Consider the following 22,727-nt stretch of genomic DNA (forward strand, 5'->3'; position numbering starts at 1 on the left):
GGGGATGGACGTGATTACAGAAATTACTGACGACTATAGAAAATTCTCTCATTTTTATTAAAATTAAATATATTTTAATTTCTATTTAATCTAAAACATTCATTTCAATCTAACTCTTATTTCGATGACCTCCCGTTCTATTGACCCTGTTACTTCAAAATGTCTTGTTCTTTTAGTGAATGTTCTTCAAGAGGATTGGAGAAAAAGTGTTCCTGGATCATAAAACTGCTCGAAACTTACCGCGAACTGGCCGACTAGCGGATGAGCTTGAAAAAGGACTTAAAAAGGCTGTTGAAACGTATCCCTATCATTATCAAGGAGAATCATGCAGTTTCAAGACCCCTCGTTTCCGTCACTTTTTTTACTGGACCTCATGCTAGAAGTCCAATAAAATGACGAAGAAGAGGAGCCGATAGACCGGACCAATTGTTGCTCAGTAGCTTGGACTAATCAACGCCCTTATCTGCGAGCGAGAAGTCTCTAACTCTTCGCTGTCGCCAGCTTTAAATTGTATTTTTTTGCTTTACTGGCGATGTCGAGTCTTCTTAACTGTTCCTTCTCTCGTTCTTTCGCGGCCCACTTTGCTTTCATCTCATCACATTTCCTTTCTTCCTCACTTAGTTCATGAAGAGCTTTCATTGTCTGCCAGATGTTATACACAACTTTCGCGTCTTTTCGTTTTTCTTCAAAAGGAATATCTTCTTCTTGTTTTTGCGGTTCGTTTTGTGCACGAACGCGCTCTAGACTGGCTTGATAGTTTTTGATCGCCAACCAATCCTCGTACGTCTTGTAATGTGGATTCAGCCATTTTGCTAACTGATCTATCTCAGCCAATCTTTGTTGCTCTTTTTCTGTCGTTATCTTTTGCACCAACTCAATTTGCTTCTGCTTGTTTTTGTCCTGCAGCCACTCGTCAAAAGATTTTCCACTAAGCTTTTGGGCATTTCTGTCTTCTTCGCCGTTGTTTTCTCCATCATGGTTCGCATGCGCAGTTGTTTTCTTTTCCGCCAGCCACACTTCAAAGGGTTTCCCGGAAGTGATTTGTTTTCGTACTTTGCTAACCGACCCCGAAGCATTATTATCACGTGATTCCGTGACGTAACTCATAGCGCTCATAGGTCTTTGTGTTAACTTAGTTTCAAGCCAGCGATCAAAAGTCAGTCCTCCAGAACTAATGAAAGTCTTTTTGTTTGACGTCGAAGACTCAGAATTCGTGTGCATGCGCTGAGGTCGTTTGCCGTTTAACCATTTCTTAAAGGATTCTGGGTCAATACTCTTTCCTAACCTACTCTTCTGCGCAGGCGCGGTACAAGGTCTGTTCTTCGCTTGTGATTGTTTCATGTGAAGCCAGTTTTCAAACGTTTGAGCAGGTTTCTTTCTGGAATATTCTTGCCGAATTTCCATTAAAAAACTGTCATGCTCTTTCTCTTGTTCCTTTTCGTATCCACTCGAGTCTTGCTCCCGTTGAGTCGGTTCGATTTTGCACTTTTCTCTTGTCTCTAACATCACAATGTCCAGTTTACGGATTCCATTTGTTTTGCCTGAAGGTGGCCTATTTAGAACAATACAAAAAAATTGTTTTAAAATATACTTCGACAAATTAAAGATTTGAATAAATCGCTTGATTTCAAAGAACAATAGAATTATTTTACCTTTCAGGTTCCTGGAGCCCAGTCTCCAAAGGAATGTCACGGTTATCTTGCTTCTGTTCTCCAGTGGAATCATTCTCTTTCTTTTCATTAGGTAGATCTGTGCAAACAAACAAATGAGATCAGTCTTAAGTATCAGTTTTGTCAAACAATAATACAGTCGAACCCGCCGTAAGCAGACACCCTTGGTACCTGAAAAGTCTCCACTAAAAAGGTGTTATCTTATGGGAAATTAGAAAATATATGGTGTTTGTCTGTAGCCGGGACCCGACTTAATGCCCGCTTACGGGAGACGTCCGTTAGCGAAGGTATTTCGGATAATATACCATCATCTTTTCTAAAACATTGTTTCTCCGCTCAGAGGAAAAAAGAAGTGGCTTACCAACACTTGTTTCTGGCAAGCTTGTGCTTTGTTTAACTCCCTCTGTGTTGTTTGCACCTCTCACGAAGTCCACTTCATCAGCCCAAGTTTTCTTTAGCTCCAGCATTTCTCGGTTCCGGTGTTGGCCTCTCTACTTCTTCTCTGGATTCGCTTTGCTCATGCGCAGGTAAGTGAAGTGTTCCCTCGTTTAACTCCCGAAGTTCTTTACGGTATTTCTCGGCTATTTGCATCAAGGGAAAGGGCGACGGACTGGAACGGGGTGGTTCATGACTCTGTGTTCGGCGGAGGTTTCGTTTGTCCTCGTTGTTCGTGACACGAGGAAGATGAAGATGAATTGCCTGGCGAGAAAGGAAAACGGCGTAAATGATGAAGCATGAAGCAGCTAGGGATATTGCTATTCCCCCTGTATTGGATGTTAGTGCATCGCAGGCACCTCCCTAGCATTTTGTCAGGTTGCCCAAGTATGTCTCCGGTACCCATTTATATGGGTGGAAAGAGTCACTATAAAAGTCAAGATTCTGCTCAAGAACGCAATACAATGACCCCGGCCAGGTCTCGATCCCGGACAGTTCGATCTAGAGTCCAGCGCGCTAACCATTTGGGGTGGCCAAAGCGCCTACAGCAACAGCACCTTAGAGAACCTAAACTTTTTATTGTTTTTTTTTTTTCGGAGGGAACCCTGATACCCCCTTACATGTTGCACCAACTGCTACGGCCCGCGGTGACTGAATTTCCTGGATCCGCCCCTGTTGGCAATGTAAGTGCGTTTATAAGTTCACTCGAACGACAAAAAATAACAACGAAGTCAACTGGGATACCTTAGTTGGTTGTTTCTCGTTGTTGTTGTTCTCATCAGTCTGCTCGTGTGTTCTTCTAGCGGATGGTAACTTGGCAACTTGCGGTGGAGAGGATCTGCCATTTTTTCTGAATCTGAAAAAGAGAAACTGATTAGGTCCGCAAGGAAGGTCAAATTTTCAATCACGAATGAGCTAGCACGGAATTAGGTTGATATCAGTAGTAATTAACTTCCCGGTAAGAGTATGAACTCGGTTTGAATGTAACTTGAGATATGCATGTAACTGCAACGATAACTTCTATTGGTTGATAAACGATCGTCTTTGAACGCGCTAGCACATGCGCAGAACGGTGGAAATAGGCATCGAAAAGGACACTGTGGTAAAATGACGTTGCGTCATTTTATTTTCAAAAAAGCTCACAGGTTAAGGTAATCAACTTGGAAATTAAGACTGCTAAGTGGCATCGCATTTCCTTCACAGCGCTAAAATGACCTATATCGGCCCGCATGAAATCTACCATGCCGACCTGAATGACACACGTAGATTTTGAGGTGATGTCGTCATTTTGCCAGTATTTACGCTATTGTTTTGCGTAAGCAAGTCACGAAACATAGAGCACTGACCAGCAGAAAAACAGACAGAAGAAAATTTAAATTACACTTGCCGGACTAGTTTCAAAACACGCAAGATAGCCCCCCAAAACTTCGCATTTCAATGTTTGCAAGATTTCACCTCGAAATCGTTTGCTTTTCCCTTTAATAAATTTCTCAGTTACTAAACATTCTAAGTTGCGTGTCTATACTGACGTCCGTTGTGCCCTTTAACGGGCCATATAGAACACACCCATAACATTCGTCTGGAAACGAACAATAAGAAATTGGTGGTCCAGTATTCAGAGTAAGACCAATTATCTGCACACTGCTAATCCCTTGTGAAAGCAAAACATTGACATATTTCAATGGCATTTCTATAGTGTCTTTTACCTTAATATTGTTTTGGTTTTGTATTATAAGGCAAGACGCGCATTACAACGAAAAGTAATGTCTGCGCCAATTGTCTGCGTTGTTCAGAGTTTTTCGGAAACCTAGAAAAAATTCTTTGATCTCGCGCGATGAATTAATCTTAGTATCATACTGAACCAAAACGTTGCTAAATGTTAGTCTTACCTTCCTTCAGTTTCGATAGATTCACTTGATTCCCCGCTGGAGCTTCTTGAAGACTGACGGCGAAATGTTTGCAAATTCCACTGATAAAGCCAAAGTCTTCTTTCACAATAAACATGACCATTTTCGCTCGCCAAAGCGAGTGGTGTTTTACCCTCGATGTCAATTTGATTACAGATGGCGCCTTCGCTAAGCAACAAAGAAACACAGCCCACAAAACCTTGATAAGCTGCCACGTGCAGCGCACTTCGTCCAAATACTGTTTTACCATTGATATCCGTGGCTGCTCGGTTAATAAGTTCCAGTATCAGACCGAGGTAACCACGGTGGCAGGAAATAAACAAGGCGAACGTCGCACGCTGTATAACCAGTTTATTCCAAAGAGAAATGTTGTAATCTTGAAACTTCTCCTCGTCCAAAAATTGAACACCATTTTCGAAAACATCGTAAATATCCCCTCGCCAGCACGCTTCGAAAAGGCCAATCCAGTTCTGTTCTATCTTGACTCTAACAATGCAGCCATGTTTAAGATGGTAGGCTTTCAGAGTGTCCTGCTCAGAAAGTTGTACGTTCATGAAAAATAAATTGAAAATGTCTCCCGGAATACCAGCTTTAAGCTCCACTCTTGACTTAAGTTGATAAACGAACATATCTCGAGATAATCCTTTGACCGTACAAATGTCGTCGGAGGGGAGAGCGATAAAGATCTGAAAGCTCTCTCTTGCACTCGACATTTTAAGCCGCCGAAAAACGTTACAAATTACACAGATGAATTACCAAAGCGATCTGCTAGTTTGTCAGCACCTGTAAACAAAATAAAACAGAAAGATTTTAACGCTTTCGATTCAAATCGTTTTTAGTTTCATAAACCGTGTAAATAGTAAAAATTGTTTTGAATTCAAAATGTCCGTACCCTTCGAATTCGGCCTAAATGGTCCAAATCACTTGAGTATAATATTCGATATTTTTTAAGCAAAGGCTTGGGAAATCTAATCTAGAATCACAAAGGTGCTTTATGAATTTTTTTAAGCGAGCATATTGACACTTCTTTTGTGGTTAAATGACAGGTTAAATTTTGGGATCAGAAAAAGTAAAATTGTGTTTAGATATGGTAATTCTGTTTTGTAAAGACACCGGATTAGTTATTTTTTAGACCATTAACATCGTCAATTCACAGTACACTTGAAACAATAGAACCATTAGCAGTTAATATTCAGCAAATTTTAATTTTGTTTTGTCGTCCAACACCGGTCGAATTTTCAATCGGCGACAGCAATGCTTTTGTTGTTTAACTAGTGCATAAATCACCGGATTACGTTAAATCCGTTGTGCATCAATTTTTGACAAAGCCAGCATGTTCTCGCATTTCGTTTAGTAAAATAATAGATGTAAAAACATTAAGTAGACAAAGTGTAGGCGGGATTGAGTCGCCATGACAACTGCAAAGAGTAAAAAGCTGTAACAATATTAGTTTTTTTTTTAGTTTTTCTAATGCTCGCAGCTGTGTAAAGTGGTTTCTATGTCATTGACAGCCACTAAGCAAAAGTGATGATACATTACAAGAATTAGTGTAAATAGAAATAAAATTCTTAGTTCTTTTTTCTTTTTATTAAACTTCCATACAAGATCAGAAATTTTCAAGAACTTGAAGAAGTTGTATAATTTACCTCGCTTTTGCAACGAGGTCGCACTACAAAGCAACTGAAATTTACTAAGATAAGAGGGTGAATTATGGCCTACTAACACAGCTAATCGTAAAAAGAAAAAGTCTCGATAGTTTAAAGCGTCTTTTCTTTTTCTCTTCAGGTCGTCGACCCATCGATAATTAGCAATTTTTTTATCATATATTAAGGTAAAATTTGAATGGTCACTTTTAAGGATTTCGTCTCAGTACAACTACCTATTCTTACATGAACGTAAACTGGACTCGACTCACATATAAGAATTTGCTGAAGGAGGAAAAATTCGGTTAAAAACTTTCACAATGCGAACATACCTTGATGTTTTCAGATCACGACTGCCGCCTAAACAGTTTTCACTTCTGATGTAGTTAATTTTACGTTCTATTCTATACAATTTTATTGTTGAATATATCTTAACTACCTGGCGAGGGATACCACAGTATTGTTCCGACGTTTGGTACGGGGGGTAAGGGGGTAATACCGCGCAGTATTAATTTTCAATTCAAGACAGATGACTTTAGGCCTTTCACAACTATTTCCATAAAACTGGGTACCGGTATATATTTATAAAATGTTAATTCTTAAAACGATAAATATATCGTCTAGTTGCTTGGAGCCTTTTTTACCTAATGAATAACGACTCGCCAACCATAAATTAAACTTTGATGTGGCTATAAATCACCTCGCCGAACGATACTCTACAAACTTTTGTCAAGAAATTTACGGCTTGAAAAATAACGCTAAATGGGTAGTAGCTCCTCATAATATGCAAGTAAGTGGCTCGAAGTGGTTCAACAAAAAAGTTTTGCATCGGTATTCTAAACAAATGTCTGTATGTTTCGGCGAGTCATGGGCTTAATTAAATATTTTTTCATCTTAACCCCTAAAGGTTTATAGGAGTGGATAACGTTTAGTTTTGGTTTTGTGGCTCCTGTTCTTCTTTGTGAGCTCCTTTTACTCCAAATATTTAGAAACAGTAAATCTGATAAATTTTATTGCTTTATAATGTAGTTCATGAGAAGCCAAAACAAAAATATCAATGAACCCATTGTTGAATATACTGCTAACTGCTGAAATGTTTGTTTTTCTTTACAGTAAAAGAATTCATATTAAAATTCCTTTGTCTCCACGATAACAAATGATTTGCAGTGACCCCCGAGTGATCGGCCTTGCAGAGAAATCTTTTTCAATCATATTTACAAATCATATAAAGAAAGAAAATGTTAAAAAGACTGACCATTTTTTATTTAAGATATCAATTCTGTCCTTGGTGCAGTGTCCCATGTTTGCTAAGTGAATACTGAAGTTATAGACTGCCAGCAAATGCTGTGCAGTGTCGCTCAGTGTATGCCAGTAAATATTATGAGATCGTATATCGACACTGGTAGTACCCGAGTTGGTTTAAATATCTTTAAAGCCAGGGTTTTTCTTTAGTTTGTCGTTCATTAAAACCACCTTGAGTTTAACCTAATAGGTAATTTACGTGAACAAAGCTCTCGGAAGATATAATCTAAACCTTGATTTTAAGTTGTGCTAGCTGAGATTTCTAATGCAGAACTGCGCGCCAGCGTGAAATAAATATCGGTATTACCCGCCTGCACGCAGTCCACAAGTCCGTAAATTTGCCATAAGCCTAAACCAGACTGGTTTGTTATTCTCCTTAGATTAAACCTCTGTGTATTACATTTCAAACGTACCTTCCTGAGCCGTATTGTGCTTTTGTTATCCGTTATAATCGTTCAAATTTACAAGTAGCCATAAGTAATTAGATAGAAATAAAAAACAGTGGTCGCATACACCTAATTTTGTCTGTCAAAACCACCTTCAATTGTTCTAGAGTGCCAAAAATCTGTTTGAACTGCATGACTTACCTTCTTCCCGACGAAGCTTTAGACAGAAGCAGAAGTCGTGCACTGTACAATTTATGTTTTAAATTACTGCTGTACTTGGATATAATGAGATCGCTTAGTAAACAATACACAGAATACAGTCTATTGTGGCAGGGGTGATTTGTGTTTGACGCAAACGCAATCGGGTGTGACGTGACGCCACGGAACACTGACGTCACGCAGTCTGGTGTCACGCTTTCAAGTGCACTCGGGCGGTACAGCCACAATGCATTTTAATTCTTGATTAATATACCGTAAAAGCTCTATTAAGACTCCCCCTCCTCTTTTAAGCTTCCATTTGCAATAAGCCTCCCGTTTGGTAGCCTCGGCTCCTATGCAGACACTCCCACGGGGAGGAACGCGTGACGAACCCAAAGAAAGTCATTGGTAGGAGGCTACCCGTCTGGAAGTTCAATTTTTCATTACCCTTTCTCTATAAACTCTTTCTCAGTCGATTGATGAACAAGGAAACAAGGCACTTATAATTTTATTCTTGACTCATAAACGAAAACTTCAATAAAATTTCGTGCAATGCTTAAGGGTCTATTAGTCTATTACAGTATCTTTTGGGGCCGTTGCTAGGGATAATTCAATTGGCTATAACTTGATATATCTTTGATTTTATTTAACCAAATTTAGACAGGAGTTTTAAAGTGCGAGTGCAAGCCAGTTGATGACGTCATCGGGGCACGTCTAATGTCACGTGACCCAGAACAAAAAACTGAGTTTTTCGCAAAAAAACTTACGGTTTTATTCATAGTTTGTAGTATTATTTCAATCCGTACGTTGATCTTAAAAAATGCAAGCATGCGTTTTTTTCCGTTAGCACAAAAACTTGACAAATAAGGACGGAAAATGTGTTCTGTTGATCACCTTTTTGAACACAACTTAAACGTTGTTTTGATTTTCCGAAAACGCATGCTTACGTTCCAAGAAAATTGTATTTTCTTTCGATTTACTGCAAAAAACAGAAGGTACGCTTTTTTCGTTCATAGAAAAGTACGCATATTCGTCCGTACCGGAAGTAAAATTTTACGGTGACTGATTGGTTGAAATCATCGTTATTGACATTGCCGCACTAAGTTGGCTTTCCCCACGCTTGTATTCTTAAAGCTTTAACGACGTTTACTGTCGCTCAACTAACATGTACAGGCAATGACAAATGTAAACAGAGTCGATCGTAAGTATTAAAAAGAGTTTAGTGTGAGTTTCTTTATTTTCGGTTCGTAATTTGCGAATTAGCGTAAACGGCGTTATTATGCTTTGAGCAAGAAGGCTACAATTCGTAGTTCGGTTGAATAAATAGTCTGAATAGTTAACGTTTGTGAGCTGAAATGTTTTTATACAGGTGTTTTAGTTTTGTTTTTTTCGGCGGTTTCGGATACTTGCTTCGGGCTTCGCATATGTTTTGCAATCATTTAGTATGAAAAACGTTTCTTTATTTCCATTTATCAGGTTTGTTTTTACTGCAGAACAAGTTTCCGTGATAGGAATATGATTCAGAATCAACCGAAAGGGAACTAAACTCGCCTCACTCGCGTATAAGTTAGCCGCTAATGCGAGAAAACCAGAAATAAAATTGCACTTGCTTGGCAACCACGTAGCTTGGCAACGAGATACTGTAATGGGCCCTTAATTACTAGCGACGGAAAATCTCGACGTTCATTGTCACTCCAAAGAGAGACAATCCCTTTCAACTGGGAATAAATTGGAGTAAACTTTTACACACGTTCATTGTGGGTGTACATAAGACACCCATGACACAACCACAATGAAAATAATAGTGTGAGAACTGAGGGAAACGAATTTACAATTGAAACGATATTTGAAATTTCTGATTGAATATCATAAACCATCAGTCATTGCAAAAAAAACACAGAATATTTGCATCCAAAGATCAAATTATCTTGCATTTGGGAAGTTTTTCTTAAAAACTTAAGCCTGCAATGCAGACGTATTTTAGCGAGCGAGCGCGTTTTGATCCTGTGAGCGCCATTTTGGATTCGTACTCGTGAGAGGGTTGGGCCGAAGAGAAGCTAAGAGAAAAAGAGCATCCACAGGGTTAGGAGTCTCTCTTCTCTTCGCGATTGCAACATCCCGAGCCAGAAACGCGAACAAACTTAGCCAACATTCGCCTTTTTAAAACGCCAGCATCGCAGGCTTAAATACTTGAAAAATGTCGGCGTCCACCAGCTACAAATTTGTTTTACAAACTCGTACTTGGATACGGTGAGTGGGCTAATTCAACCACAGGGATCCCACACAAGTTTTCTTTAATGTGGTTGAGCGGCGGACAAACTGGAAAACAAAATTGTATCCTCTTGCTAACTTAACTCATTCAATTTTAATTGCTACTTTACATGAATGTTTTACTTAAAATTAGCCCCGAAGATTATGTTGGCAGGTATTTCCGTCTTCTTAATTTCTTCCATTAGCCGCTACTTTAATTTAAAACGTTTCGCAATCGGAAAACGCAAAATGTTAAGTGCAGGTTTAAGTGCACATTTGAAAACTGAACTGAACAAACATTATTTCAATCCCATAACCTGCTATAAATCTGAACTCCAACTAAATCCAACTAACTGACTTATGTTGAAAAAGCTCATAAATTGTATAATACTATGTTTCAAACAATAGCGGGAATGACTTGGGCCGAAAAAGTACAGTTTTGCTCCTCATGTCATCTTCTTGTACCAATGCTTTCGATCAGTCATTTGTATCAAACAGCACAACAATGTTCTTCGCATTAATAAAGCATTACTTAAAAGTTTTCTCGAACAGTTATTTCCTAACCGGTATTACAATAAAAGTTGATTTTTTTTAAAATAACCGAACCCGTTACAAACTGTGGGGTCTCGATATTGCGAACTGCAATGAAAACATTAACACTAAGTGGCTTATTTTACACTTATTTTTGTGCTTTTTTCTTTCAGAAGTTCGGTTGATGCTTTACATAAAATGTTTACTTAGAAATTATTGAAATCGAATATAGCACCGACGGGCATTTCCTCTTTTATTTCTTAAGTATGTTGGTTTTTGGCAATACCACTTTAAACGTAAGGCAAGTTATCCACTGTCACTTTCATTCTTCCATCACATGGACTCATGTTCATAACGAAAACACAAAACCAATTTCTTGTGCAAAATTGAAACTCCGCTCCGGCTAACACTTGTTTTTCTAATTTCAAAACCGCATTGCAATGGTGATCTTTCTGGAAATGAAAGTTACAGTAATTTGGTCGTTTATTGTATTTCAAGAGATTCTATTACATGTCATAGTTTTCGCCGGTGATGAAGCCTCTTTATCTCGTTCGGTTTACATCGAAACGAAGGAAAACATGCGACTAAGAGGTCACGTTGTCCAACGCTTCAAGTCTGCCAGTTTGATGGCCTGTTGCCATTCTTGCTTAAAAAATGCCTGGTGTACATCTACGAATTTCCACAGAACAACTTGTGAACTGAACAAACACGAGATCTCTACTATCAACGACGATACAATGCTCTTCGGTCGGGAAGGTTCTACCTTCCCGTTGTTTCTTAAGGTAGCCATATTTTCAACTTTTTACATTTAAAATAAGTTTTCTCTCCAATTCTCCATCCATAACTGAAATTGAGGCATTCTGGAATTAAGTCTTAGGAAGGCGCTTGGCCTAATAGTTAGTGCGCCGGACTCCGGATCGAGTGGTCCGATTTTGAGGCCTGTGTTGTGTTCTTGGGAAAGACACTTTACTCTCATAGTACCTCTCTCCACCCAGGTGTATAAATGGGTACCGGCGACATAATGCTAGGGGGGGGGGGGGGTACCCTGCGATGGACTAGCATCCCATTCAGGGGGGAGTAGAAATATTCCTAGCCGCTTAATGCTATAGAAACCGGGATAAGTTCCGGCAAGTATGGGCCACTTGGCTCGAGGCTACCCCTTATTTTAATAAGGGGGTAGCCTCGAGCTAAGTGGCTTCCGAACTTTTATGACTTAAAAGTCATAAAAGTTTCTTTGTCTTTAAAAGACCTACGTTAATTTTTTTCCAAAAAAATGTTCTTAAGCCATCCCACTAAAAAAACTTTCGTTTCCAAAGAAAATCTTTTAAAAAAGGAAAAACAAAATTCTCCGATTCATTGCCTTCCCTCTTTTTTCGTGTGTTTCTAATGTTTTCGTTCCTTTTAATGCACTCCAAGTAGCAATGACATCTAAACAACCTGAATATTTCAAACATCTTTTGAAGTAACAAGGGCTCATTCAGGATCACAATTTTAGTGATAGTGAAACTGTTGTAGAGGGATCTCTCTCTTTCAACGAAAATTTGAACAATTGTTTTATTCACTGCTGTAAATGCTGTTCTGTATGTTTGTTTCTATTTAGGGGTGTCTCATGACCGGATGCCTCAATGGTGGAACTTGTTTGTTTGACGAGAAAAAAGAAACGTTTTCATGTTCGTGCAAACTGCCGTGGACTGGAAAGAAATGTGAAGTAAAAATGGGTAAGACACAGGAAAGACTCAACTAACGTAACCTACACCAGGGCCGTGGAGAGGGGAGGGAAACGGTGGGTGAGGGGAACGAGTTGTCCATTGTCCCTCGTCTTTTTGCCCTGTACGTGTGTACACAGTATACGCTTATATGACATCAAGAACTGCCTTAAAACGGCTCAAAACGGCATCAAATTGTAGGGGAAGATTTCTCCTCCTTACCATACTTTTGGCCTCTTTAGGGCCCTAATTTCAAACGGGCTTGCGAAGACAGCAATAGCAGTCACTAGCTCGTCAATTGCGAACATTTTATATCCTGTAACGCTATATCAACCAATATCAATTTCCTTCAAAATACCTGAAGAAGGTTTACATCATAATTTCTTTAGTTGCAAGAATGACGGATTTATTTTTCTTTTCTTCATATAATTTGTTTTTGTTTGGGGTGTTGGCGGAAAGGGCTGTCGTTCATTCAGTGAACGGAAAGAGCCTTTAAGCCTGGGCCAAACGAGGGTGAAAGTTGATGAGAGTTGACTGACATGGAAGTTTTCGTTAACTCTCATAGACTATCATTAACTCAGGCCAAACGAGAGAAAACTCTCATCGACTCTTTAATATTAAAAATTGAGCACGTTCAAAGGCGATGAGAGTGCGTGAGAGTTTCAGGCCTAACGAGATCAAGAGAGTTTAATCTGTCATAAACTCTCATCATCCTTTGGTCCGGGCTTTAGATTACATTCCAGAGTTGTTATTTTTGTAGCGATGTTTCATCAGAGGACAACCTTTGTCTTAAAAACGCAAAGAAATGAGGCAGGTGGCATCAGAGTCCATTGAGAATCTTTAGTGGAAGTTTCAGTACTTCCGTGGAAATTCAGTTGTAGTTAAATAAATATAAAAGTAGTATGGTAATTAAATGGAACATTCAATTCATATCATTGCTTTTTGGGAATTCTTTTGCAAAAGTTACAAGATGACATAGTTATTCAAATTTGATTTCTGGTTTCAGCGTTTCCCAATATTAAGTGTCTCTCCAAAAATCTGAAACAGTGATTGACTAAAAATTCTTTCCAGGGTCTGAGTTTCACTTCACTGCCCTAGGCTCAGTTGGTAACCAAGGTCCAACATCAAATGCTGGATATAAAGGTGCCTCCCTTGAAAATGTAAAAGTGTCAAATGGTCTGCAAGAGTGGACTGCTCCCTATACTGGGACGTACCACGTCGAACTATGTGGTGCTTCAGGTGGAGATTCACACCTGCGCGGGTTGGAAGGTGGTGAAGGAGCCAGGGTAAACGGTAAAGTCCATCTTAATGAAGGGACCAAACTGAAGGTGTTAGTAGGACAGCGGGGTAATGAGCATCCCTATATGAGCAGCCCTGAAGCTGGTGGTGGAGGAACATTTGTGGCGTTTTATACCAACATTCCCCTCCTCAGTATTGCTGGTGGTGGAGGAGGAGCAGCTGAGGGAAATACCCGAAATCGCGAACAAGGACAAGCTGGCGAGGACGAGGGATTGATGCTGGGCAACGTGTCAATGGGTGGGCGGCTGGAGTGTGTGGATGGAGATAATTTGCAACGGTATGGAGGCTATGGTGGAGGCTTCATTGGTGATGGCATATGCTGCAATAACATCAGCTGCAATGGAACGGGTGGAAAGTCATTTGGACACGGTGGAAGAGGCGGATCAAAACTGGATGATGAAGAATGCTGTGATGGTGGCTTTGGTGGAGGTGGAGCTTCCTCTAACTTTACAGCAGGCGGAGGGGGAGGGTTTTCTGGAGGAAGTGTAACAGTGTTTAAAAACGACGTTGGCGACTACATTTCTAGATCAGGTGGTGGCGGTTCGTTTGTTCCCGATAAGTCCAATAACACGTGGGATACCGAGACAGGAGCATGCGCCAAAGGAGATGGTTATGTCACACTACTCTTCTTAGGTTAGGGAGTCCTTGAACCCTTGATCGATTTAATTTGAATGGTACGTTTCAAAATCAAAACATCAATATACGTATGTATTGTCGTAAAGAGGAAGAATAAAAAGTGTAATCAAAGATTGAAAACACAATCTTTAGTTGAACTTCTTTTGAAATTACTTATTGATGTTTTAAAAATGCTTTCTTTTTACTTTAAATTAACTCTTAAAAGTAGTGTTGGCAGTTATTTCCTGTATTTTCTACTCCACTGCTATTTGACAACACCTTTTTAATTACCATCTTTGTAGTTCACCCTTTAAAGCGTCTCGCAATCGGATGAAATAAAGCGCAGTTTAGAGTGCACATTAATAACTCAATTATTGCAAAAAACGCAATTACAAATTGATCTCATTTACTAATCAATTTAGGTTAAAAAGATTTGATCGCTCATTTCTATACCTTTTACCCTCGTCTTAATGATTGGCATTCGTTAAGACAAAGAAAGCCGTGATCGTCCTGTTAAATAGTATGATGTCTCGCAGCCATTCATGTATGTGTTTTATCTCCACGTTGAATTTTAAGCTACCAAAAAGTTCGAGCTGACTGTTTGATTGAAGTTTTAAAAAGCTTGCATTGCTTTAACGGTCAGGACCAATAGCGTTTAGGAAGAACTTCGGCGATAAAGTGCAGTTTTGCTGTAAATGCCATGCACCACCTTTTGTTTTTAATATGGATGAACTTAAGTATACTACTGAGACGTTTTGACCAAAAGCAAATTCCTACTGGCATTATAACAGCGGATCCAGATTTCTCCATAAAACCACTTACAAACTATCTGGTTTATTGACCGAGGCTCGCTTTCACGAAAACATTTTAAAACCAGTGCCGTACTTTAATTGAGGTGCACTTTTAGAAGTTCGGGTAATTGATGCTTTTGCATGAAATGTTTACTTAGAAATTATCCCCCAATACTACAACGACGGGCATCTTTAATTTCTCAGTTGATTTTTCAAGTATAGTGTTTTATGGCAATATCATTTAGAACTTTTAATTTACGAACGTTGTCTTTGTCATTTTCATTTCGCCATTATAGGGATTCATGTTTACGACAAAAACTCGAAACCAATTTCTTGCTGCAATATTGAAACTCCGCTTCTAATTCCAAGACCGCATTAAAATGTTGTTCTTATGTGGAAATGAAAGTTCCAGTCATTAGGTCGCTTATTGTACTTTCAAAGATTCACGTAAATGCCACAGTTTTGGCTGTAAATAGAAACTTTTCATCTCGATCAGCCTACATTGTAACGCTGGAAAATAAACGACTGAGGGGCCACGTTATCCAACGGGTTAACTCTCCCAAATTGGTGTCCTGCATCCATTCGTGCGATGCGCAGAAACGCATGGTGTACTTCCACGAACTTTGAGTTGTTTCCCGATAATGGCCAGGGGCGGATCCAGGATTTCAAAAGGGGGGGTGGATGGCAGACTATTAGGGCCTAACCCTAACCCTTACCCTAAGTGGCGGCAGACGGCGAAACGTGGCGTAACAACAACCAGACATGAGCGAGAGCTAATTTTTCTTTCTTTATTTATTTTCTATTTCAAATAAAGTGACATTTCGATATTTTTTTTACTGAAAAATGGGGGGTGGATATCCACCCTATCCACCCCCCCCCCCTGTATCCGCCCCTGATGGCGTAAAAGGAAATTGTGAGCTGATTAAAACACGATATCTCTACTATCAACAAAGACAATTTTCACGATCACTGTTGTGTCACGTTCTTGTTGCATCTTAAGGTAATTATATATCATCGGCTGTTTTAACTCAATAGAACAAAATTTATCTCCCAAGGATTCATCAAGCCGAGATGAACTGATTTTATTACTGATGAAAGTGATTTAGGTTTTCGTTCGCTTTGTTTTTTTTTGGCTTTTGTTCTTGCCCGACCGACCAATCACGAAGAGGGTGAGGGTCATTTAGTCAAGATTTTTAACTAGTTACTCGTGGTTGTTGCTACTTTAATGTATTTGTTTGCTTGTCTCTATTTAGGGGTGCCTTCAGGACCGGATGCCTCAATGGAGAATCTTTTATGTTTAATGAGAAAAAGGAAATGTTTTTGTGTTCGTGAAAAATCTCGTGGACTGGCGAATACTGTGGGATTGAAATTGGCAAGAAATAAAACAAAAATTGACTTTAAAAAAAAAGGTTTGCGGATGTGGAGCAGATGGAGGGAAGGCGAGGGGGAAGCGTGTTGGCTAGTGTCCCTTCTCTTTTTGACATAACACACTAAATTGACTTTTTTGGGATTAACACACTCCTGTATTTTTTACTTCACTGCTATTTGACAACACCCTTTTATTTACCATCTTTGTAGTTCACCCTTAAAAGCTCCTCACAATCGGATGAAAATAAGTGCATGCGGTTTTTAGTGTACATTAAAAACTTCCATTATTACCAAAAACGAAATTACAAATTGTATTTGCTTACTAATTAGGTTTAAAAGATTTACGACAAGAACTGCAAGGCTGACACTAAGTAGAAATGAAAAAACTTAACGGGACAACGACATGATAGAGTCGAAACAGCTGTCCAGAGTTTGCACTTTTGACTTTCAGTTTGGACTCTATCATGTCGTTGTCCCGTTGAGTTTTTTTTTACGTTGTGTCAGCCTGTCAGTTCTTGTCTTTGTATTTTTATTTTTGGCTGATTGGAGCTGCGTGGCCAGCTCCTATTTACACCAGCAGCATTTTCGTCTGCGGTCCCTTGCTTTCAGTTTTCACTTAAAAAGATTTGATCTGTAGTTTTTTTCGACTAATTTGCAAAAAGGAGAATAATTGTTGGCGGTTTACTTTGTGGATCGGTCAGTCAGTTCTCGTAAACTCCCAAGGGAATAATTTCTCCTTTGGGTGACGAACACGTCAAGGGTTAACACTTGCGGTTTGATGGCAAGTGTTGACAATAAAAAGCTTTCAACACTTAGAAAGAAGGGTTTCAATTTCGGGTCGAGAAAACAACAACTACCGTAAGACAACTGCGCGTGTTTTCGATTGAATAGAATTCCTGGCTTAGTATCGACTGGTTTCGGCAAGAGCTTGCATTTTTGTGTCGTTATTTGAGCGTTTTTGTATATTGAACTGAATTTCAATATTTTTTACGAAACAGTACTTGCCTTGACATGCGGGTTAACTTTTAAGGTCTTTAAGACCTAATTACGTGTCATTCACGAGTCGTATCATTAATTTCGAGAGTATTGAAAATGTACGGGGTGAAACGCGAGCCGCGTGGTCTCACACATAATCCTCTTCGCGCCTAGGAGGCACATAAGGCAGCCGCGTGGTCTATTTAAATTTTTTTGTCCTCGCTATTGTGTTTTTTCCCCTTTTGTGGCCCCCTTTTCCCGTAGTTTAAGCAGGAATTTTACAAGGGAAATTCCCAGCCAACCGATAATCACAGAAACATCGCCGTTAAGTCCGTTTTATGAACTTGCTATCCTGGCTTTTGTTCGTCTCTTATGAAAGTAGGCTTGCCGCGAGGTCTACTAACGGAAACGTTTTTTTAACTGTACCACCATGACCGTGCCTCTGTCGAAATTAAAATAAATAACGCGAGACGACTATGACAGACAGTCTGGTCTGTGTCTAAGCAGGAATTTGACAAGGGGAATTCCCAGCCAGCCGATAATCAGGAAAATCAATCAACTTGTTAACCAAACTCATTCAAGCTTGATTGCTGCTTATCATGTATTGTTTACTTAAAAGGGCCAACATTATGTTGGCAGGTATTTCCGTCTTTTTAATTTCTTCCATTAGCCGCTAATTACAAACTATTGTGGCTTGATATTGCGAACTACAAATGAAAGGAAAAACTGTTAACATAATATAAAATTAACACTAAGTGGCTAATAACTGTTTTTGAGGTGCCCTTTATCAAATACACTTCCTTTTTTGTGCTTTTTACTTTCAGAAGTTCAGTTGATGCTTTACATAAAATGTTTACTTAGAAATAATTGAAATTGAATATTACACCGACGGGCGTTTCCCCTTTATTTCTTAAGTATGTTGGTTTTTGGCAATACCACTTAAAACGTAAAGCAAGTTATCCATTGTCACTTTAATTTTTCCATCACATGGACTCATGTTCATAACGAAAACACAAAACCAATTTCTTGTGCAAAATTGAAACTCCGCTCCGGCTAACACTTGTTTTTCTTATTTCAAAACCGCATTGCAATAGTGATCTTCTGGAAATGAAAGTTAGTGTGATTTGGTCACTTATTGCAATTCAAGAGATTCTTTTGAGCGTCACAGTTTTTGCCTCTGATGACACCTCTTCATCTCGATCGGCCTACATCGAAACGCAGGAAAACATGCGACTTAAGGGCCACGTTGTCCAACGGTTCAAGTCTCCCAGCTTGATGGCCTGTAGCCATTCATGCGTGAAAAACGCATGGTGTACATCTACGAACTTCCACAAAACAACTTGTGAACTGAACAAACACGAGATGACTACTATCAACGATGATACAAAGCTCTACGGTCGGGAAGGTTCTACCTTCTCGTTGTTTCTTAAGGTAACCATATTTTCAACTTTTTACATTTCAAAAAAGTTTTCTCTCCAATTCTTCATCCGTAATGGGAATTGATCATGAGACATCCTGGTATTAGGTCATAAAAGTTTCTTTGTCTTACAAATACCTACATTAATTTTTACTAAACAACTGTTAAAACAACTTAAGCCATCCCAATAAAAAGTTTCGTTTTTAAAGAAAATCTTTTAAAAAAGTAAAAACAAAATTCTCCGATTCATTGCCTGCTCTCTTGTTTCGTGTGTGTCTTAGTTTTCGTTCCTTTTAATGAATTCCAAAGTAGCGATGACATCTAAACAACCTGAATATTTCAAACACCTTTTGAAGTAACAAGGGCTCATTCAGGATACAATTTTAGTGATAGCGAAACTGCTGTAGACGCGTACGTATCTCTCTCTTTCTGCTCTTTGAACGAAATTTGAACAAGTTTGTTCTTTAAGTTGCTATTCATTGTTGTTGATGCTTTGCATGTTTGTTTCTATTTAGGGGTGTCTCATGACCGGATGCCTCAATGGCGGAACGTGTTTGTTTGACGTGAAAAAGGAAACGTTTTTATGTACGTGCAAACTGCCGTGGACTGGAAAGAAATGCGAAGTAAAACTGGGTAAGACATAGGCAAGAGTTGACTGGAGTAGGTGGGGCTGGAGGGAGGGGTAACGAGTTGGCCGGTATCTTTTTACGTGTATGTGACATCAAGAACTGACTTTAAACGGCCTAAAAACGGCATCAAATTGATGGAGGATTTCTTTGGGATTCCAACATGTGGGCCCCAACGGGCTTGTGAGGGCAGCAATAGCAGTAGCTCGTCAACTGCGAACATTTTACATACTCAAACGCCACATCAATCAATATTAATTCTGATCAAAACACCTAAAGGAGGTTTACATAATAATTTCTGTAGTTATAATAATGACATACATTAGTCTTTCGGTTCGGGGTGTAAAGGAAAATGGCTGTCGTTCAGTCAGTGAACGGAAAAAGTTTTAAGTCAACATTTCACAAGAAGTCCTAATTTTTATAGCAGTGTTTCATCTGAGGACGACCTTTGTCTAAAAGGCGCAAATTAAATAAATAAGACAGGTGTCATCGGAGTCCATTAAGAATTTTCAGTATAGTTTTACTTCCATGGAAGTTAAAGAGACACTGTCACCAGTTTCACTTTAAAACCTCAAGAGCCTAAAGACCGTATGGAAACTACGAATAGTGGTTTAATTTTGTTAAAAATAACCATGCAAGTGTACTGAAGCGATAAACAGGTGATATTATAGTGATGCCATTAGGAACTTTAGATCTTCTTGAAAAATCAGGGTGATTTTTTCAAGATTTTTCCTTGTGGACTGGAAAAAAACACCTAAAAACTATGATGTTTAAGGCGCATTTCATGTACGAGGAGACCTATTCGCCAATTTTAGTACTTTTTACCGAAAAGCATTAGAATCCCGCTGACAGTGTCCCTTTATGTTGTGGGTAATAAAGCAGTGTGGTAAAATAGAACATTTATGTAACTGTTAAAATTTGCAAAACTTACGAGATGATATAACCATTCATACAAGCGAGCCAAATCACATTTGATTTCGTGTTTTAGCGTTCTTTGTAATTTTGTGTGTCTCACCAACAAATGTATTCTGATATATTTTTTCAGAGTTTCACTTCACTACATTAGGCTCAGTTGGTAAACAAGGTCCAACGTCCAATGCTGGATATAAAGGTACCTCCCTTGAAAATGTAAAAGTGTCAAATGGTCTGCAAGAGTGGAGTGCTCCCTTAACTGGCTGGTACAACATCGAAGTGTGCGGTGCTTCAGGTGGAGATTCGCCCTTGCGCGGGTTACGAGGTGGAAAAGGGGCCAAGATAAACGGTAAAGTCTATCTTACGGAAGGAACCAAACTGTTCGTGTTAGTAGGACAGCGGGGAAATAAGCATCCTTACAGCCCTGGCGCTGGTGGTGGAGGAACATTTGTCAGTGATCTTCCTAAGCCTGCCCCCGTTTTCATTCTTATTGTTGCTGGTGGTGGTGGAGGAGCAGCTGAAGGGAATGGCGGAGACGACGTACAAGGACAAGGTGACCAAGAAGAAGGATTGAGACTGGGCGTGTGGTCATTGGGTGGGCGGCTACGGTGTGTGGATGGAGATAATTTGCAACGGTATGGAGGGTATGGTGGTGGCTACAAGGATGATGGCATATGCTGTAATAACATCAGCTGCAATCAAACAGGAGGTAAATCATTTGGACATGGTGGAATAGGCGGATCAAAACTAGATGATGAGGAGTGCTGTGATGGTGGCTTTGGAGGAGGTGGTGCCTCCTCTAACTTTACAGCGGGAGGAGGGGGAGGGTTTTCTGGAGGAAGCGTCGTCGTGTTTAAAAACGCAGTTGGCGACTTCATTTCTAGATCAGGCGGTGGCGGTTCGTATGTTCACGGTATGTCGGGGATTGCCAAGACAGGAGCATGCGCCAAAGGAGATGGTTATGTCACATTACGCTTCTAAGGTTAGGGAGCCCTTGAGCCCTTGATCGATTTAAATAGTACGTTACAGAATCGCAACATCAATATATGCATGTATTGTCATAAAGAGGAAAAATAAAAGGGCGACCAAAGATTGAGAAGGCAAGTTGTTGTTGAACTTCTTCTGCCTTTACTTATTCAAGGTATTTCCTGCATCTTCTACTTGACGGCAATTTGACAACACCATTTTATTTACCTTTTTTTTGTAATCCACCCTTAAAGAGTCTCACAATCGGATGAAATTAAAAGCAATTTTTACTACAAAACTCCATTATTGCTAAAAGCACAATTACAAATTGACCTTATCTACTTGTAGGTTTAAAAGATTTGATCGCTCGTTTTTATACGTTTTACCCTCGACGTATATTAACGGTTGCCATTCGTTAATACGAGGGAAAATAAGCACCAAGTTGTTAAGTACTTTGAGTCGGTCGTTCAGTTGCAGCCATTCATGTATGAGAAACGCATGTTTAATCTCCACGATGAATTTCAAGCAGCCAAAAAAGCTATAGCCGATTGCAACCAATTGATTGACGATTTTTTTAAACTTACATTGCTTTTACAGTTAGGACGAAAAGCGTCTAGGTAGAACTTCGGCAATAAACTGCAGTTTTGCTTTGAAGCACTCAATGCACCTTTGGTGCCAAAGCTCCATACACCTTTACATACATACATCATACATCACTTTTATTTACCCTCGGATTTGCAGAGTAGCTTATACAGCTACATTTTGTAATATCTCCGAGCATTTCAACAATGCACACAGTGTTATGGGCAAAGACCAGACCAGAACACTAGGATCTCCATGCTCTACTCTTTACGATAAGCGTGTGGCCTGGGTTATGTTATTTTACGTCCCCTGCTGACCAAAACACTGAAGATGCAGTAAACGAGGCCTCAATTTTGGTGCCAAAGGTTTTGATCATCCATTTGCATTAAACACAGCATGAAATCTTAAATTTACGATCCCGTAAAGATGCCGTCTAGAAAGCGTTAAGATCCTCTTTACGAATCTATACGAACCTCTTTACACTTTCGTACAGAACGTCTATACGCATTGAAAACCATAGTGCGTAAATAGTGCGTAGTGAGACTCGAAACGTATCTTTACGCGTGTTGTAAAAAATCGTAAAGAGATTGTGTACGAAATTTTACGGCTACTGTAAGGCGATCCAAAGTCGATCTTTACGCATTGTTAAACTTTCGTAAATGAGCAGTATTTAAAAGCCCATTGACGGCTTTGTATATTTCTGTATTCTTTGGCAATATTTCCTTATTGGTAACCCGACTTTTATAAATGCAGGTTTCTGACAACATCTACATAACGCGCAACGCGCGCAACGTAAAAAGCCTATCAGGACGTTTACGATATTTTACGCTTCCGTAAACTGCGATATAATTTACGTACATGTATATAATGCTCCCAAGTACTGACCCAGCCCCAAGAAGACCAGGAATACATGTTTAATACCTTGCAATTAATTTTATTGTCAAAACTCAAACAAAACATACATGTCTGTTATTTCAAGAACGAACGTTTAGCCGGTCATGTAGGAATGATTTTTTACTTTGCAATGCACGTGGTTTCATTTTTTTTTTTTAACTTATCACTGATCATAAATAATGAATTTTCAGCATTGCGTGCTTAAGAGAAACTAAGTTAAAGGCACAAACAATATTTTTTTGGTGAAATTCCTA

General features: G+C 39.3%; 2 protein-coding genes and 1 pseudogene across 3 annotated transcripts; 2 read left to right on the plus strand and 1 right to left on the minus strand.

Annotated features, from left to right (window-relative positions):
- Window positions 1-201: 201 nt before the first annotated feature.
- LOC144649563 (uncharacterized) lies at window positions 202-7,606 on the minus strand (annotated as a pseudogene). Its single transcript, XR_013569914.1, has 6 exons — window positions 7,545-7,606; window positions 3,995-4,795; window positions 2,850-2,961; window positions 2,032-2,369; window positions 1,653-1,749; window positions 202-1,552 (listed from the first exon to the last, which is right to left on the minus strand). The product of XR_013569914.1 is annotated as an uncharacterized LOC144649563 (transcript).
- Window positions 7,607-11,907: 4,301 nt separating this feature from the next.
- LOC144652398 (uncharacterized) lies at window positions 11,908-16,048 on the plus strand. The gene is made up of 3 exons (XM_078512412.1): window positions 11,908-12,040; window positions 13,100-14,001; window positions 15,987-16,048. The coding sequence occupies exons 1-2, from the start codon at window positions 11,932-11,934 to the stop codon at window positions 13,963-13,965; spliced, it is 975 nt and encodes a 324-aa protein (XP_078368538.1). The 5' UTR covers window positions 11,908-11,931; the 3' UTR covers window positions 13,966-14,001; window positions 15,987-16,048.
- Window positions 16,049-18,158: 2,110 nt separating this feature from the next.
- LOC144651593 (uncharacterized) lies at window positions 18,159-21,012 on the plus strand. Its single transcript, XM_078511539.1, has 3 exons — window positions 18,159-18,507; window positions 19,009-19,126; window positions 20,165-21,012. Exons 1-3 carry the CDS (start codon window positions 18,184-18,186, stop codon window positions 21,010-21,012), a joined length of 1,290 nt encoding a protein of 429 aa, XP_078367665.1. The 5' UTR covers window positions 18,159-18,183.
- The last annotated feature ends 1,715 nt before the right edge of the window (window positions 21,013-22,727 follow it).

This window comes from Oculina patagonica, chromosome 4 (genome assembly GCF_052425735.1).
Source record: "Oculina patagonica isolate OP01 chromosome 4, crgOcupat, whole genome shotgun sequence".
Taxonomy (NCBI): domain Eukaryota; kingdom Metazoa; phylum Cnidaria; class Anthozoa; order Scleractinia; family Oculinidae; genus Oculina; species Oculina patagonica.